The following is a 20,307-nucleotide window of genomic DNA, read 5'->3' as shown; positions in this document are numbered from 1 at the left end:
GCCTTTTTTTGCAAAGGCTGTTCTTCCATTGCAAGAGTTTGACGTCTAAACGGTTCTATAAATGCGAGAAGATTTATTTTCAGCGACGGAGAAATTTGTTTAAGGGCAAAAGGAACGCGAACGAAATGCCGCGAACGTCTCCCCTGACGATGTTGCGTTTTATTTCCCAGATAACGTTGTTCCTGCCCGGGAAACGCGAAACGAAACGACCATTTTTCCCGTCAGAGAGTCACGGGGTACGAACGTTGTAATCATTTCGATCGAGCTAGAAAGAGCATTGTAACCACAGGACCGGAATACTTTTCCCGCCTGGAGGGCACGCGCCTCGTAATGAGAATCTGTGACCTAATCTCGCCCATGGAAGATTTGTTGCGGTCGCGCGCCGTCATGGTAGAACGCAACGTTTGCGTTCACGATGTTTTCTGTTTTGGAAATTAACCCTGTTGCGTTTCTCGATTCAAATACATACTTAAGGTCCTTGAAACAAAAATGACGCTTGTATGTAAAATTCGTTCTCTAAATTTTATTTTCTAAGCTCGATATTTTAAGGAGTAGTAAAATTCTTAATGAAACAAGAATCAGTAAGAAGAAAAAAGACCCGAAGGTCGCAGCAGGGTTATTACAACAACGAAGGAGCGTTCGTTGCCTCCGGATTTTTTCATTAGAGGAAGACCTCACCGCGGAATTTTCGTGGTGGTTGCTCTCCTGCTCGAGGATCCGCGAAAATTTGAATTACGCGTCTCGACAGACCGAATTTCAGCTTGTTCCTCGTTACGACGAAATGGAAACATATAAGATAGCGTCGCGATATGACAAAATTACGGAAAATGAGACAACCGACGAGCATTGCCGAGGGATCATCGAGGGTTTCGTATGCGCGTCACAATCTCATATCCTGAAAAGTTAATATTGGACGAAGCCTGGTGTAGAGAAACACGAACGTTCTAGTGGCGAAGAAACTCCGCGAGTTTAGGAGGTTCGTTCGTCTACGAGAAACCTTTCTATATCTTCGCCCGACGTTCCATTATTCAAAGCAAGTCGGTTGTTGCCCGCATTCCTCTGTCGTTCACCGAGCAATATTCGTGGATCCGTGAAATTGTCTCTGTGAGAAATCTGGTTTGCCTTCCTGATTCCGTTGCCTCTCACCTTTACCGTGTATGAGCACACCTGACACGCTGTTGCGGAGTATTCAATTCACCCACGTGTTTCGAGGTCTCGTGGACGTCAGAAGCTTGCGATCTCTTGCAGCTATCTTTCCGGTCGAGATAATTTTCCTTTGCAAATTTCAGTACGAAGTTACGAATTTTCGTCGTCAAAAGTCCCTCATTTTATCGAATAATTGCATTTCGTTGCTCCGAGACAATGGTGTTCCGTGAACGTAAATTACGAGACAGGTTGAATACTTAGTTATTTTAGAATTCTTCGGTGAACTTCGAGGCATACATACAACGCTTCTTAAAGACACTAGGCAGGTATTAATTTTCTAGTAATTAATTCCCAAAGGAAAAGTTATATTTCTACCAAATTTGATTGCCTAGACCCCTTAAGTTTAAATTGCAGCATCGAAGTATTGCGCAGGTAGCGTTCTTGCACGAAATTTTGACTTTGCATGGAAAGTTTCGTGTAGCTTACTCGATTTTCTTAGCTGAGGAAGGTTTAGATCGGCTGATGAACGACGTGTAATGAACCTGCAAGCCCGTGCATAAGTGCATCTCCAGGGATCGCAACGTGAACTGCACTCGAAACATTTTATCGGCGGATAAGCGTGTCTCTCTAGAGTCTTTTTCTTCTCGTGTGTTGGTGAATCTCTGTCCCTGGCACACGAGGCAATTGGCCTACTTTATGAGAAAAATGCCTTTCATCGCGCGCGCGCGTGAAAAATTCCGTGGATAAGGAGCAGCGAGGTAAATGTTCCATTCAAGTTATCGTTGCTCCCTCAAGAATGTCTCCTACAGGCCCTTGCGTCCCGCGTATATCATCTTATATTTAATACTCGCACCCTCTTGGAGAATCTTCACATACCGAGTTGAAAGAAACGTTGATCGACTCTTCTCGTTTACAATCTTTTTGCAAAGTTTTTTTATAAATGAACGTGTACCAATGCAGCGAATGGATGTGCACCCTATTGTATGCGTTACCTATTTACTGGACGAAGGAAAACTCGTGTGCTCTGGTGGACAGATACTGTTCTCCAGGCGTAGATTGAATGTACGTATTTGCTGTACAAATTACTCGTCGGTTTTCTATTTTTATTTTCTGTGAGGGATATTAACTGGCGATACATATGAATAAGTAAAAAGTCCATTTTATTTTTTCAGGTATGCATTGGTTCTCTGTTCGACGGAAAGATCATTTAATAATTCCTCCTAGCGCCTGATGGAAATTTTATTAAGTTCTATTTCGAATTTTTCAACGCTAAGCTGAACGTATAGGAGCGTCGATTTATAGCACGATATTTTACCTGTTTGATGGATGCGCGGTCATCGTGTGCCGCGGTTATCTTGTTCGGCATAAATGTCGGCTCGGAAACAGCCCGAGCGAGCAGGTAATTTATGTTCAGTGTCGGTATCGTTAGCCTCGCTAGTCGATCCCTTATCACTCGTGATTTATCAGGCTAGATGATACTCTCATCTACATGATCGATTGAGTCGAAAAATTTTTCGATAAGAATGATCACTCTGATCGAATGATTCCAAACGAACAGAAAAATTCTGTTACTGTCTAAATCTATCTGATACCATCTAAACGTGTTATAAATTTCTGTTACTTTAGACCGTAAAACACGATATTTCCGTGGAGAAAGACCGGTTTTAACGAGTGCTTTTATAACCGTGGAAATTTGTTAATTTGTTCGTTGTCGTAAATCGTTTGCAAGGGAATGCTTTTCACTGCGAAATATTCTCATTAGTCGTGATTGAGGGCCGGTCTGCTTCCACGGTTTAACTCCGTTATTTTATCGTAACTTGAATCGCATCCAGGTTTGCAAGGATCACAGTGCGGGGATGAAACACGGGACTTTCCGTGGAATTTCAGGATCCCGAGATATGAAGTGTCGCCGGTACAGTTGTGCATCGCACCGAAACTGCTGTAAATGGAGCCGCGGAGTTTCTGGGTTCGCAAATTTTTATCGTTTCACAGGGGAATGTTTGTATGGGCGAGATTTGTAGAACTTTTCGACGATGCGCCAGCTCGTTCAGATTCGTACCAGCAGATTTTACACACATTTTTGAAAAAACTTTTTTTACTTTGCACTTTTTAGTGTGGAAAGCAATATTGATGGGTCAATGGACTGACGTAAGATGGTTTTCATTATCATTAGTTCGACAGTAACTGTTCGGAAGGACATGATTCACGAATGAATACAATAGTTTGTAGTAAACAAAAAAGTCGGAAGTTTCTGCAAACGGAACCACCGCCGGAAAATTGTCTTCAAGATCCAACGGTTTTATTTCGATTGATTCAGCCTTTACAGTGTAATCGCTGGACATACATGGAAAAATACATATACATTTAATTGTATACCTCCACCTTTCTGAAGTGGTTCAAAAATGGACGTTATTATTTGTAGTACGATACCGGTCGCGTATCGATCGAACGATTACGATAGTGTTTGCCTGTCATGGGGGGTGAATCGATCGAGTCACCGAGTAGATAATGAGACAATTAAAGAACGCGTATAACACTGGCCACAGTGATAATAGTCCATTAAATTTCCACCCCCGCTGCCTGGTGCAGCACCAGTTTAATCGTAAAACGAAAACTTCATTGCACTTTGTCCTCGATAATTGGTTTACTAACTATGCTCTTGTCTGGGTACATTCTGTTAACAGAAAGCAAATTATTCGCTCGATTCATTAGGGTGGTTGGACCCTTTTTCGTGCAGCAATAATTGCGTTCGCTAAGCGGATTAAACAAAATAAGACGAACAGCCGGAAGGAGGTCTCGGTGGAAATTAAGGGGCGCACCTGAGGTATCGTGAATAGACGTCAAAGGTAAAAAATTTCCTGTGAGACTTTTTTTCTTTTTTTAATGTAATTGCGTAGGCGACAGACAGGAATCGAAAAGAGTTGAAGGAGGCAACTAAAAATACCAGGACTGATAACTGAGCAGTGATCAGTTCACATATCCAAACAATCTCCCGAAACTACGCCATGAAAGGATCATGTTGGTGGTTTTTCTTGTACGGTGGAATTTGCTTTAACGAAGTGGCGAATTTCTTGCGACTTTTCCTCTATCGAATTCGGTGGAATATTCTGTGAACCGTCGCGACTCGTCCCTGGAATTCTCTCGGTCGCAGAACGGTGAAAAAAACTCTACTCTCTTCAGGCGATTACTTCGCGACGGAATTTTCTGCGGTCGCTGGAAAACGATTAGCATTTTTCTCTCTCCGCTGAAACTTACACTCGCAGTTGTACAGTGGTCATGAAAACGAAAAGTAATGCCAACCTTGTGCCGTGTCGATTTCAGTGGAAAACCACAAATTGGGAAAAAATGATTCCAGCGTGTTTCAGTTTGACCGTGTTTTCGAATCGATAACAAATTTTGACTTCGGTCTACCGCGAGAATATTGCTCTTTCATGAAATTTTCGATTTTATATTCAGCGTGAAAATTCCAGCTGTGCAGCTCCTGTTGCGAGATTGTGTCGCCAATACATACCTTTTCAACGATCGGGAAACCCTATTGTATCACACTAGAACTATTATGGATGAACACGTTTCTTTTTCTATCGCGCTGGCAAAAGAGTAAGGTGCTGAAAATAAGAAAATAGATAAATTAACAAACTTCTTCACTATCACCGAGTCAAAAATCGGCATTTCTAGTGTTAATTATCCGTGAAAGTGTCAAAGGAATGGATAGTTAGCGACTATCGTGTTCGTGAATTTCACGTCTTCTCCAACAAAATGTAAATCGATTCTGTGGAATAGTTTCACTTCGATTGCACCTTCCATGGACAGTAATTAGCGAGTAAAACTTCGATGCTGTCCTCATCAGCAGTCGATCGATCCTTCGTCCAAGGAGTCTACGTGCGCTGCGTCAGAGATCAATAATACATTGTAGCTGGTTCTGGATACGTGGTTGACCCTTAAAATTGCTCGCCGGCCCCCGATGCCCGAGGTGTCGCTTAATTAAACCGTAACGCGACGTCGAAACGGCCGGAACGAACCGCCGCGTTTGCTAATTACCAGGTTGCAATATCGCGTTGTCTCGATGACGCCACGCGTCCTCTGGAAAACTGGCTTTCCACCGTCGCGAAAATCCTGTCTGGTCGTTTCATGGCTAATCTGCCTTCACGGAATGGGGGTTAATGCTCGTCCTGTGCTAAAAGGGCAATTAATGGATCGCCTGGAATGGGATAATCGACGGCTGGAGTGCGTACTCTTTTATAATCCCGTTTCCATCGAAGCATAAATACTCTATTGCCGATTCACTTCGATAGCTTCTGATGTACATACATTTGTATGGAATATACAGGTTCAATATTCTCTCGTTCTATGTTTCATTAATGGAACGAAAGCTGACGGTATTAGAACGTTTTTTCTTCTGATCTTTTTCTGATCACTACAACTTTCAGATTCTAGGACTCGATCCTTTAACCCGTTAACTGGATTTTTTTACTGCATGGGAAGGTACACAGAAATTTATTTGATTCAGGAGGATTAGAATTGTCCTATCTACTAAGCTGTTAATACAATGTTTCTTTTTTCAATTTATCTAGATTCTTCCACTGTGACAGATAATAAGTCGTAGTCGTGGAACGTAGAGCGTAGAATCAACAAGTATTTCAACGACAGGTCGACTGTGCGATTCAGGGCAATTTTCATTTCGCGTACGCCAATCTCGGATTCCGGGAGTTACAAGCGCTCCGATTTGCACCGCGTGCCGTTTATTTATTGTATAACAATGGCTGCCACCGTATTACGAGGCTGAAAAAGCAGTACACACCACAATGGTAAATATCGATCTTCCGGCGCAGGTAGGAACGCCGCTGCTGCCGCGTAATGCGATAATGTGAGAGGAACAACGCGGGACGATAACAACGCATGATAATAAACAACGGATTAACTTAATTATAACGAACGCCGGGTTAAAGGGATTACGTTTGCCCTCGCTTTTCATCCCTTCGACGCTAGTTTCCCTCTTCCTCGGTCCTCTTTTCTATTCTCAATCGATCCCTTCGATATTTCACTCGTTTCAAGGTTTTTCCCTCGAGGAGTTCGAAATTTCGATAGCTTTCCGTTAATAGCAAATACAGGAAGTTTAAACCGAATTGGACAGCAAAGTTTAGGGTGACCAGAATGTTAGTCCATGTATCGATTTGATTATCGACCCTGATAATTAACTAATTAGTTCAACGCTAATTGATCGAGCGGAGGAACCGTCCGGTTACCTCGGTTTATTCCCTACTGCGCAATACTAATTAGCACCTATTGTTAATCTTCGATTATCAGGAGTAACATCGCTGCTGCGATCACAAAACGATCGCCTAGAGATCTTTTCGTAAAGTTTTCCCGTTAAATCGGATCGTGGAATTGGCGGGAAGTCGAGGCAAACTGTTGCAATGTAATAATTTATTATAAAAATCTTGAATATATAATTACTTCGCTGCATTAGAGCTCTTCCTCTCCATGGCTCGATTCAACCAGAGATCCATTAAGATTTCTTTTTTTAGATCGAAGCTCAAGTCTAATCTGAGCTGCGATGATTGGGCAGCAATCTTCTAGCTATCAGTAATCGCATTACGTCGCGTCCCGACTGCATTCAATTACCTTAATCGACTAAACTTTACGCTAATGACATCAATTTCAATTAGTGTCGTTACACGAACGCCGCTGGTACTGCTAATCCAATAATCCTGGCTCGTTTCTTGGTTTCTTAACCCTTCTCTTGGAATCAACGCCACTAACAGTAAACAATGTCTGAAAGAATTCATGTCGTTTTGTTAAATTTGCAGCAAAGAATTTGGTTCTCTTCATTATTAATTTCCAGGTTTCAAAGATTATAGTGCCACGGACACGAATGTTTTTAAAAATCACAAAGTTTTATCTTCTTGATCCAATCACGCCTCCGTCAAATCAGCTGCGTATTCGGTGAAATTTCATTCGGACCTCCGACTGCACTGGGGGGAGCGCATAATAAAACACGAATGTGCCGGGAAAGCGACGCGAATATTCCCTCGAACGGTGCATCGACTAACAAAATTATTTGTGCGTGTTTCAGTCGATTTACAAGATACTTTGAAATTCCCATATAGCGCTAGAATGCTCCCGCAAATTGATTAAAAATGTGTCGGCGGGCTCGAGCGTAATTAAATTCGCGCTGAAAATTTTCACTTCGTTTTCAGTAAATTACACGCCCCTGCTACTGTACTTAAAGGGACAGCTTGTATAATTTAAATAGTGTTTCGTTCTTTCCTTCTGTAGCGAAACTGTTTCTATATAGTATTAATCGTCTCGATCTTTCCTTTCTCGTTTAATTATTCAGTATTTCCTGTTCCCGGCAGAAAATCTCTCATTACGAATTTCTGAAAGTATTATGAGTAGGTACACTGCGGATGTTTAAAAAATGAGGACGAGATAAAAAATGAGACAATTTTCTGTACTGGATCTCAGTATGTTGATAATAATATGTATGAATATCATGTAAAAGTAATCTTATCAATTTCCGTCGGTCCGACTTATCGTCGACTTGTACTACTGCCGAAATTACTATGTAGGTAGGTGTACCAATAAGTGATCCACTATTTCTTCAGAAAATCACTATTCATTTCTATGGAAATCAAGGATCGATACTGTTTCATTTATGTTCATAATAATTCTCCAACACCCTACGCAATTTTTATTCGGTGAAAAATCGAGAAATATCTTTGACAGAAATAATGGACTACTTATGGCTGCACCTAACATATTCTATACATATAGAAAGATACTCACCCATCATCCCAAAACATTTTCACCATCACTATTGCTCGATTTAATCCAGAAGCTAATCAAATTTCCATTATCCAGGGTTAATTTTCCCATTTTTCCATTCATAAATTCCAATTCCCTGGCTTTCGAAGTCTTAATGTATTCCTCGGCGACGTGCCGCTTCTGTTCGCCAACAAATCCATTGAAAACCCTTTCATCCAACTTCTCTTTCCCAAGCACACCATCACTGGACTCATTCGACATCGAAAATATCCAGGTATTTGCTCGAGCTTGATTGCTTCTCCGCGTGAATTCTCGCCCGCTTCCGTTTCTCTCTTATCCGACGACTTAAGGACGTTGTCGTGTTCGACGAGCTTGGTCCCCGACATTTCCTCGATCGATCGATCGTACACGATTTTCGAAATCCCCTCCTCCCGGTGGAATTTTCTAGGGGGAAAGTTCTAGCGAAATTTCGATGCTGTAAATTCGTTAATTCCGCTCGTTGCGTCCCTCGTGCAGGATCAATGTTGGCCCCAGCGGCGTTTAAGAACGACCTTAAGTCGAGCAATTGAGATCATCCAGTCTCCCCACGGTTGTCCGCGTTTCCTTATCTCCGAGGACGACGCTCACGGCTTGGACTTTCGTCGGACCGAATTAGAAACGAGGATCACGCGCTTTCTTCTATCCTTCTAACAGCTCTAGGGCATCTTTGGGACGATTTTTTTTTTCTTGGAACATCTTTTACCCCACTCGTTGAAGTACTCTTTGATCTCTTTGATCCGTTAACCGCGACTTTAATCACCGTAATTCTTCACTGGCGATTAAATTACTCCGTATCGCGGACCGAGATCACTGGACGGACCCTTGGGATCGATGAGGTAACGCGTTGTGAAGTTTCATATTGCTCGGCAAGAAATGTTGCAGATATTGTCACTAAAGTGATAAAATAGGCGTTTAATGTAGTAGACAAATATAGTTAGCGGGTTAAAATTTACATTTGTTTCGCTAAGGACAGATCGATAACGACATGACTGACGCAAAATTGATAGAATTATAAATATGTATGCCGTTTTACATGATAGAAATAGTAACATAATGTAGACCGCTGAACTTACATATCCCTTGAACAATATTTCTTTCAGACCTATAGCAATTTCGTAATACCTTGTAACATTTAATTCGATAAATGTTCTAATACTTCTGGGGGGGAGTGTACGTATACCGCGAGTAAAATGGAAATTTTCATTAAAAGCTCGTTCCTTCAGGGAAAGGATGATGCAATTTAAGTGCTTCAATTTATCCATGTGGCGGCCTGAGGCCTGTGGTCAACGCACAGGGACAGTTTTGCGGTATTTCGCGCTCATTAACAGCTTCAAAGAGCATACCTCAATAACGCGTTCCTTCTTTTCTCGTTGGTTGAAAACGGAGTTGATGAAACACGTTCAGCCCCCGTGAACGTTCTTCCTGGAGTCTCCTTTATTCAGACTTCTTTCTTCCGTTGCACTGTTTGCGGTTCATTGTATCGTGCGGATTTTTGTTCTCGTTGGGGTATTGTTTCGGGACCTTGTCTCCAATAGATAGCTGAAAGTACGGACCGTAAGGACAGGGAATGGAATCGAAGCTTGGAAGAAACATCGAAGCAAGGATATTAAGAGAATCCTCGTTCAGTATTCGAAGGCTCCTCGGTACTGAACATCAAATATTTCATAAAGTAAAATGGCCATATGTGGCTGAAACAAATCTCATTGGCTTCAGAATTTCATGCTCTTTGACTGTGCTAAACCTTATTAAAAAGTTAACGTTATACCTGGGAACCTATCCTTTTCAGTGCTGTGGATTCTTCGAACATTCAAGATTTACTTTAATTGAATTTATCTAACGAAACATCGATCGTCTGTTTCAGGTCGCCAAGCTGTTCTCTTACACATGGACCATGGGCCTGTTCCTGTGCAAGGCGGTGCATTATATGCAGAGCGTGTCTGCAATTTGCTCGGTCGTCACGCTGACCGCGATGTCGATTGAAAGGTAAAGTGACTTTATTACTTCCTGTGTGCGCGTAGCCTGTTCCTCAAATCGATCGCGTGCACTGGCCAAATATCTTTCGATCATATCCCACTAATGTGTTCAGGGAAGTCTATCTTTATCGAAGATATAGAAACACGTGAACAACGTCTAGACACACGAACTAGGAATACTCTGTGTACCGTACGCAGTGTTTCAACTTGATTGCCGAACTTCCCCTACTAACCTTGTATGAATAGCGATGCTTGGTTTACATTTAAGAAAAAACATCGAGGTTTATACTTCTTACTAAGAATAAGACCCCTACTTAACTAAAGATTTATTGTGTGTGTATGTGTGTGTGTGTTTGTGACAAAAATGTATCCATGTATACACGAAGGATGTGTATTAGTCATCTGCCTTGGAACTCTGTTTAGCGAAGAAAGTATTTTTTGCTGTGTGTGTGCTTCAACCCAAGTGTATCCATCTGGTTAAAGTTTCAATTCCCCTTTTCCCAAAATGCGTGGCCACGGTGTTAGTATCATAATCCTCGAAGAATGCAAGTCCAAGAAACTTCTTAACGAAGCATCGCCAGGACTGCGCATAATTTCACTTAATTGACGCCGACCCGTCTCGCGCGCTCGCGAGTTGCTTGAAATTCAGCTTATTTATGGCCTCGTGCGGGGCACCCGTTGAAAGTGCTTTCTCTCTCTCGCTGTAATGGCACTCGGTTTATCAAGAAACGGCCCCATTAATTCCTTGGATCAGCACAGCAATTTTATCCGGAGCAGTATCTTAAAGTTCTTTTCGTTAATACTCTCGATGTTCTCTCCGTTTCGTTCGGGATTAATGAAGCTTCGAGGGGTTATAAATTTAGCGGATGTTCAGCGACTGTTTCCAATAGCACGGTCTGTCCCACACACATACACGATGAAAGCAATTTTATACTTGACGATGATCGAGGAGTCTGCTAAATATTGCGGTATCCCGTTAACTCGTTTGATGAACGAGGAACCATCGACCTGGTCGCAAGAGGAGACATACTGAATTAGGCGTATGTATGACATCTTGTAGGGGTGGATTAGAACCAAATTTTTAAATTCTCGGAAGTTGAATCTAAAACTTTGTAAGATATTGAAACAACATAATACTATTATAAGTAATTGAAAATTAAATTTGAAAAAATTGCGTCAAGCTCTCATGAGATCACTACTGATCGCCAATTTGCTTATATTTTATATCCTTAAATTCAAAAACTGATCATTCACGAAGCATCTTGAACGAAATATTCGGGATTTATTCATCGATTTTAAATTTTTTCTTGTCCGGGTTACGAGAACTTCGAATTACAACAAAAATGAAAAGTTTCGAATATTCGAAACGTTCTTGGGTTTCGAGGTGTTTTGATCCTTAGTATCATGTATTTTTCTATCTTTTCGTATTCTTCATGTTTCTTTACCCACCACGATATATTTCTACATTAGGTGAAACGCAATCAGCATAAAAATCATTCCACGATTCTCTTAAAGCCTTCGAGTACAGAGCCCCGGCTCAATTTCCCTCGACGAAGTATTCGGCTGTGAGTAAAAGGGCGCACACGGAAAATTCATCTGGAAGCTTACGTCTTCTGGCGTAATTCCAGCAAATTCGTTTGTCCCGTTTTTTCTCTTTTCCGTCACCCTTCGTGGGCTGTTAGCACGCGGAGGGCTGAGAATTGTCTTCTCCATTTCGGATCGGATTGCAGGATCGCCGGGATTCCTCTTGTGCCTCTTCAATCAACCCTTCGCGGGTAATTCTGGTCGACCTTTATACACTTGCCACGCAAAATTATTCAAACGATATAACTCTTGGGGTTCACGACTACACTGCGGATTTTATGCATCTACAGCAGACACGATTCTGTAGAATAAACTATACATACAAATTTGATAAATTTTGAAGAAGTTTTTATTTTCTTTGGATCCTGTTAATCCTTTGCATTGCAGTTTATTACTTAGAAGAAAAAAAGTTAACATTCTGGAGTAACCACATGATTTCTAACAGCACAACAAAAACAAGTTTAGTTTGTGGTACCTACTATGTATCAACATTGTGCGTAATATTCGTATCATAATATCAGCACGTGACGATCTTTTGTTTACGTGACTGGGACCTACGCGACTATTTCGCCTCCCAAACGGTACTACCATGTCTGAGAGACGTGATTCCAACGCATAGGGGGGTGAACACCGTTCTGTTCTCATATTTTCCACCCTCTACGAAGTTTCCTCGAGAATGTAGAACTCATTTGGGGAATCAGCCGCCACAGGCTATGCCGTGTTTTTCGAAATTCCAGTCGATATTTTCTGCGTCTAGTACTCACTGTTGCTCCGTGATTAGATAACCGTTGGTCGAAGCAAAAGCTGGCCCGTCAGCGAGCATCCGATTTATGATTGCTCTCTCTCTCTCTCTCTCTCTCTCTCTCTCTCTCTCTCTCTCTCTCTTGAGAGGCTTTTACTCGTTCTTGCCGCTCACGTATCGTCGTAATAGAGAACCGATAAAACATGGTTCCCCCTAGACGCTTTCGTCGCGCGTGTGATCCAACAGGCTTTCTCCCTCGGTAGCGCGGCCATGCTTAAAATTTATTTGATTTCAGGGTAAATTGAACAGTCTTATCATCGAGGCTTTCTTCTGGCACGTTGAATCGATCTTGACCCCCCTACCCCCTTTCACTCGAAGCTCGACTTACTTGTTGTTTATCGTGGCACGCGGAGCCAAACGGAATAAATCTCGCGGATTGTCCGTGTTTCTCTTTCTTTTCGTAGGCAGGCACAGGTTGCGATATTTTATCCGGGTGATGTATGAGAAAAGGGAAAACCGAGAAGATCGATGCACTCTCTTTGTTGGGTTCATTGCAGCGCAGTTTTTATAAGAAAATAATACTTCTTCTTGAACGAGTAGACACTTAGCAAACGATTATTTGATCTCATTAACTGTTTAAATACCCATAAAGTTCTGCTCAACTCTTCCCAGTGCCTCGATCATTGGTCAAAGCTTCCAATAGTTGATCCCAGCGTTCGCCACCCTGCGTAGAATAAAAACCCTCTAATTCATTCCGAGTTACGTGATTGGGGGATGAACTGATCGATAGGAAATCAGGAAACACTTTGTATTCATAGACCCTTTTAACCGAAAGGGAGCAAGATAATCGAGGCCGCTCTTTCTTCTTCCGCTTAATTGCAAGGGCGTGGAACGAGAGAGAAAAAAAAAGGAAAAGAAAACGGAGGGGGCAGTGAAAACGGAAATGACCGCGGCCGTAAAACGAATCGTTCGCGGAGATTTTTCGCGCCATTACCCGGTTTCATCGTCTCTTCTTAGTATACTATTTACTTTCTATCCCACCTCTCTCTCTTTCTGTTCGTTTTTCTACATGATCGTTTAATAATCCTAGGGATTTGGGAGAGCTCGTAAGATTAGGGGAAAATTGCACCGTCGAGAATCACCAGACTCGTTCCCCGTAAATTTCATTTGTTCTATGAAAATCTATGCAAAGTATGTGTAGAATGGGACTAGTTAAAAGAAGGAAGTGTATAGAATGGAACTAGTTATAAAAAACAATGTCGGTAGTTACACGTTCGTGTCACTTTGAAACTTTGTGGTTGCGTTCGACTACACAAGGCTAGCGTTGGAAGTTCCAATCCGGATGCTGACACTTCATACTTATCGGCATCGAACTAATTGGAAATTCCATTTGTGTTTCAGGTATTATGCAATAGTTCATCCAATGAGAGCCCAGTACACGTGCACTATAAGCCAGGCTCGGAAGATTGTGATTATAACTTGGGTGGCCTCGTTCCTGCTCGGTATTCCAATGATTTTCACACAGGTGAGCGTCAACTTCGTTCCATTGCGATGATTATTACCATCTTTCAGACCTGGAAAACCATTATTAATTATTTACAATGATACTTCGTTACCTCTTACTACTCTCAGAGCCATTCCTACCACCCTATTCCAATGTTTGCATCGATCAATCGAATCCTCTTTTCTCTTATAAGTAGACATCTTCTAACATTCATTATACTAAAAAATGTTGATGAGTTTATTCAAATTTTCTTTGTATTCCGAATCTACCAGCATCTTGAACAGGGTAAATTAATTTTTCTTTGTGTTTAGTTTCGTGAAATTGATCGATAAAATTCTACATTTCCATATACATTCATAGTCTACTCGTAGGTCTCCGTGCAGCTCGCTAGAAAGTTATTTACGCGTCTCCTCCATTTACGTTTGCCGTTGATCCATGCAAGCGGACATAGAGATCGACGATGTCTAACGTGGGCGAAATCGACGTGCATCCATCCGCCGTTAGTTCGATCGCGGTAAAAGACGCCTGTTTATCAGAGCGTTAAGAAGACACATTGCCATAGGGGGTGAACGATGGACCAGCGGGCGGAAAATCGAGCGAGATCATGTTCTCTGGATCAGTTTCTACCCCTCTGAACAACCCCCCTCCCCCTATTTTCTGCCTCTCCGACTATTTTCAGCGACTTTTACGTCTGGATAACTTAATTGCGCGAGTTGGCCAGATTACACCAAGTTTCTGGATACTTTATCGCCAGTCTACTTTCATTGTTTTCCTGTCTACGTGATTCTGAGTCCAGATTTAGATTCAAGACCGTTCTAAACTTTTCATTTAATCGTAGGACATGTAACTATAACTTTTAATTAAACTCTAGGCTTGCAAATGCAACTGCCACGCGAACGATAAATTCTGTTTTTCGCACGAAAAGAGACGTTTGGTGGGGAAGGGGCAGTAAAGAATTAATGAAACATGGAGAAACTTCGGTTTTACGCTGCTCGTAAAGCAAATGCCGCGTACATATACGACGATAAAACGCTCCTATATACGATCCCTGGGGGAGACCTACTTAATGCTCGTGCATGTGTCTCGAACGTTTTAATAAAGTTTCTTCACGGTTTAGTGAAACTGGTGCTACTAGAGAAATTGATTCTATCGATAATCATACTTTTCCCATCGCGGTGTTAAGATCTCTTCCAAAATGGTCCCTTGGGCTTCTCAGTTCTCTGGATAAACTCACCTTTTTCAAATAAAGATTAAAAAATAAGTACGATAATTCGGCTAGTTCTTAAAACCACGGTGCATTATACTTTTCTGTGGAATCGCGTAGAAGGATATAACATCCGGGGAACCACCTCGGAATACTTCTTGCTGTTAGTTGAGTCCGCGAGTGGCAGACCGGATCGTATTTCATTTTTAATTGCCCGCGTTAATTACTCCCGTTATCCCGGGTGTCTTCGGTGGTTGGGTTTAATATTCCACAGTCTATCGACGATTGGATACTTTCTGGAGATTCTTCTTAAAATTAAAAACTGGAAGACCTATCATAAGCAGTCTACCGTAAGACTTTGCCTGTGAATAATGTACCAAGTAATTATTACTTATATTTCAGACACACAGAGTAGTCGGAATGCGGGTAATCGCCTATTGGTGTGTCCGAGACAATGATGCAGGACTTCTATGGCGTGCACACGAGGTTTACATGCTGGTGCTCGTTCTCGTCCTACCTCTGATCGTGATGGCTTTCTGCTACACGGCAATTTGCTGGGAGATCTGGCGAGTGATGAAGCGCCGATACCATATGACGTCTCGACACGCGTAAGTTAACATTAAGAACTGGTTGTTTATGCAAATTCACAATTTCAGATACTAATGTTTAAAAATTAAAATAGATCAGAACTTTGAATTCTATACGACAGGATTTACTATGCTTCTAATAATACATAAATGGTATTAAACTTTATTGAAACTTTTAGTCTATTGCATTTTCGAAGGAAGGAATTTCATAAAGGCATAAACGCCCGCAGTTTATACATATATCACCATTAATAATTAAAGTATGTAATTCATTGTATCCATGCAGTAATATTTCCATCACGCTGATTGAAAGTGACTCTCTGATTTTTATTTTTGTGGGTCCACGATCAAAATTGTGATCGACTAGGGACCAAAAGGGCTTGCGTGACGATAGGCTAAAGGTCGTCGATGCAGAATAATCGAGGATTTACTATACGTTGCGTATTGCCCTATCGAAAATTGAAATCCGTGCCGGTTCACTAGTCTTTGCCACCTAGACGCTTCCACAAACAGAAACCGGTTCAATTGGCGTTCAGACACATAAATTCGACCTGGTACACGTACGCGTCCCATAGAATTATTACGTAGATCACGGAACTGCGAAACTTTTAATTGAAATTGTATTCACTAAATGCCACGCGGCATTGAGATTTCGTGTCGCGTGCTATTCGAAGAGTTTACGTTTCGTGGTAACTTCTCTCTGGGTCCACTTGGGACTGAGAAATGTACAAGTTAACGGAAAATGGCGTTGGATAAAATACGGAAGAACTTGTTCCTTCTTTCATTATTCAGAACGGAAACTCGTAGTCTCGGTATTCGATGCAACTTTTTTTTATGGAACATACCGTGTATCGATTCATGGTTGCAGCATGAACTTTTTGTGTCTCAGGGGGGTTTCTTCGCTTACCGAACCAAGTTGAAAACCCGTGTGCATTAGTTACGGTTGTCAGAGTTTCTCCCGAGCTGGTTTCCAGGAACAGGTGATGGAAAACGCGACGTACTCGACTTCCGGACTATTAGGAAGTCAAAGATTCTTGCGTGGAAGATAAATGTAGGAAAAATGTTTTAGTAGAAAATTCCATTTTTTTAGATGTAATATTTTTTTTCTAATCGTAGAAAATTGAGAATTCATTATTTCATCCCTTTATGCGGTTGAATCGATCCTTGAACCATCTGATATTTAAACAAAAATTCAACTAACCACGAAACTGACCATAAATCATCTTACAAAATATATTGTAAAATACAAAGTGTATCGTTGCACATTTCTAAAACAATTTTTTAGCCCGTTCATGCATTATGCAGTCGGAGCGATAAACTAACCGCGGCAAATAAAGAAAGATAAGAGAAAAGTCGGAAACCGCGGTGTCTTGTACTTTCTATTTGCATTTTAATTAGCGCGACCGTTAGAAACGTCCGACTGCCCCACGGAAGAACGCGTTTCGCATCTAACGCTGTTAGCCCTCCCGGAGTCACGAGCATTTTCCGCTTTGAATATTAAAATTTATTTTAATCTACGAAACCGCCACTGGAAAATCTCGTTTTCCCGTCATTTCTCTCTGTACCACCTCTGGTAAGTCATGCCGAAAACACTGCTCGGAGGTGTATTAAATTCAACTGTGTAATGTAAATTTTATCCTAAAACGGAACGAACGAAATTGTCACTGTGAGTGGAACAGGTTCGAAAAAAAAGTTTACAATGCCTAAAGCAGTCGTTCTTGAACAGCTCGAGGGGACATCGAGAGGTGAAATTTAAGGAAACTTCGCAGACTACTAAGGAGAAATGGGGAGAATTATACGATCCGGAGGAAAAAATCTCGAAGTGCCTGTTCTTAAATGTTTCGCGAGTAGATTAATCAGTTTTAAAAGGATTATATTAAACCATTGTCTCTCTACGAGGGCCTGATCTTCAGCGGTATATTCCGTTCAAATACACTACTGTTCAGAAGTAAAGAAATAAATTGTTTCTTTATTTATTGAAAAATCGTAACATTCTAATATCGACAATGTACCGGACCCAATCACTTATGCACAGTAGTGTATATGCAATTTTCATTCCTTTTCCCAAGTAGCATCTTGTTGTACCAAGGAAATGGACGTCAAACCACCCGAGGAACTTTCGATCCTTCGCTATCTCGTTACCGATCGCCAGCTTTTACAGGAATCCATCGTCTCGTTTATTATGCTTGTTAAAAACTTCGACGAAAACGGATCAGCGGTCGCGATCGTAAAGACAAAATCTCCTCCGATCGCTTCCGTCCAATTTTCCGTTGGAAGTTTGAACGAAAAAAAATTTCTTCCAACCGCCCGCGTCTTTGCTGTCTTCGACGACGGAATTACGTTTATTTCCGTCGCTTATTCCCGCGCGATAAAGCCGACAGCCATTAAATCCGTTGTATGTGTAACTCTGACGATCTCAGGGTGGAGGGAACGATCCCAGATACGCGCGTCATGTGCATAGTTACGAGGGGGTTGCATTATTGCCGCGAAAAAAAGGAATACGTACAGATCCAGCGAACTTGGATAACAGTTTAATGACAGGGGAGGACGCTTCTTTTGCGCTGTTGGAAAATTTATACGACAGCGTCCAATGGAATTTCGAGGTATATCAGTTTTGTATTTTGGGTTCGTTGATTATAATAATTTATCGTATTAGTTTATGCAAGAAAATTGTGTTTTTGGTATACATATAGGGTTTATCTTCGTTTGTGGTCCGCAGTGTGGTGTAGTTGATAGGAATTTTCTAATTCCACGGAACTAATCGAACCATTCGATATGTTACAGATTAAATCCGAATAATGCCGACACCGAGTCGATACCAATGACTCAGAGGCCGAGCATGCGAAACGGACGTCGAGCTTATCGAGAGGATGGGCAAACCGAGGAGGAATCTCGTACGATGAAACAGGTTCGTTACGCTTTCATTGTGAGTTGTATCTTCAATTTACCAATGAAATCCTCGATCTAATTTCTTCCTGTGTACTTTAATATTTCTTTATTACAACAGAAAATTTTTTATGTAATTTTCTTCCGTATCCTTTCGTATCTTTTTTATCATGATGGATACTCTGTCCAACGTTCGTTTTCCACAGTAACTGTATTAATTTCAAACAAACACTCCAAGCAAACAGAAGAGTGGGAACGAATCTTGGAGCGCAAGGGAAATATTAATTAGCGTGTCGTTAGCGATATCGAGTGGAAATTATTATAACAGAGCAGTCGAGGAACAATTCGAAAAGTCCAACGCGTCGTTGGAATTGGTAAAAAGAGTCTCCAGATACTGTCTTGCCATTTGCCTAAACAAATCCTCCGCCACCTTCATTTGAATGCTTATTATTCCGTGCATTTCCAGCGGCGCCCCCCCCTTCTGTAAATAAGATTCTGTCGCGAGTCCTAATAGCGTCGTTATTCATCTCGTTCGTTTGATTTCCGTGGAATACTATTCGGCAACCGTGTACTAATAATAGCCCAGGCTCCGTGTAGTATCTTCTACTCTGTAAAAGTGGACTGGAAAGTGTCGAATGTAGGACGAACTCCTGAAACTCGGACGAAAGAGAGAGAGAGAGAGAGAGAGAGAGAGAGAGAGAGAGAGAGAGGAAAATTAATGAAAGAGACTTATTCCTCTCTTCCTTCTCCAGCATGGCTCTCGCCAGTTACTACTGCATTTTCATTTCTCCGTGACGGAAATGATTCAGAGAATCGCGGCTTAAGTTATCATAATTGATTAATTTCAAATAAGTATAAAAGGTTCACAAATAAATTGAGTTACAGCAAGGAGGCTTTCTCGCCGTTAAAACTAGAACTACCGACAATTAACGTGTACCTTTTCTATTAAATCGAAAAAAACGACAGTTATAGGAAATTATACAAATTTATGATTTAATTAATTTCTTTATTTATACAGGGTGAGTCGGTAAGAAATACTATCTTATATAGAATCTAATATGTATAGAAGTTGCGAAAAATTTCGTAAAATTCACTGTTATAACATTTCAATCACTTTTACAAATGTTTGCGAACCTGTCATTTTGACTGCTTTGGTAGTTCTAACATTGATATGTGTTCTGTAATCAGACTGGAGAGATCTTGCAGATTCACCAGGGAATTGTGTTGCGTGACAGGTGGTGAAGATGCTGGTCGCCGTGGTGGTGCTGTTCGCCATTTGCTGGGGTCCAATTCTCGTGGAGAACACGCTAACCGCGTACGAGTTCCTGCCACGGGTAAAGGTCGGAACGTATAAACACCTTAATACCGTCTTTCAACTGATGGCTTATTTTAACAGGTACACATTCCCGCCAAAGTATCTACTAGAAGCTCAAGCTCTCTCCTGTGGCATTACACGAATAGTCTTCCACGCTTATTAGATTCCGTTGGCTTTTTCACATTTCACTTATGAAAGTAGTTGTAATCTGTTGATTGCAAACTGATGTATCTCTGCAATTGGATCGTTTTAATGGAACTCACAGGTGGACTCGTCTATCGAGGCCTCCTAGAAGTCTGCGGAGTTTTAGCAAAAATCGGTGAATTTTTATAGAATTAACTTTTCTTTATTCTTTTTTCACCGATTGTTTCGAAAGCATTAAGAATTCTGCTTAACATGTATACTGTAATCTGAAGTCTATGGTAATTATTGTAATGAGCATATAATTCCGCATAGTCTGCCCCTCCCTCCAGAATCGTTGTAATTTTCCAAGGAAATCGTGGCGCAGATGGTAAGGCATTTAGTGAATTTCCATCAAATCGCTACGTGATCGTCCAAGACA

At 41.3% G+C, this 20,307-nt stretch overlaps 1 protein-coding gene across 1 annotated transcript in view; it reads left to right on the top strand.

Annotated features, from left to right (window-relative positions):
* Positions 1-20,307, top strand: part of LOC107186811 (pyroglutamylated RFamide peptide receptor-like) — a 43,592-nt gene that overhangs the window by 19,315 nt on the left and 3,970 nt on the right. The window contains exons 3-7 of the mRNA XM_015574750.1: positions 9,812-9,933; positions 13,651-13,774; positions 15,360-15,565; positions 18,329-18,452; positions 19,666-19,826. Of these exons, the coding sequence (XP_015430236.1) occupies positions 9,812-9,933; positions 13,651-13,774; positions 15,360-15,565; positions 18,329-18,452; positions 19,666-19,826 (737 nt within the window). The remainder of the gene's footprint in view (positions 1-9,811; positions 9,934-13,650; positions 13,775-15,359; positions 15,566-18,328; positions 18,453-19,665; positions 19,827-20,307) is intronic.

The sequence above is a fragment of the Dufourea novaeangliae genome, unplaced genomic scaffold, assembly GCF_001272555.1.
Source record: "Dufourea novaeangliae isolate 0120121106 unplaced genomic scaffold, ASM127255v1 scaffold90, whole genome shotgun sequence".
Lineage (NCBI taxonomy): Eukaryota > Metazoa > Arthropoda > Insecta > Hymenoptera > Halictidae > Dufourea > Dufourea novaeangliae.
This window is presented reverse-complemented; position numbering and strand designations above follow the sequence as displayed.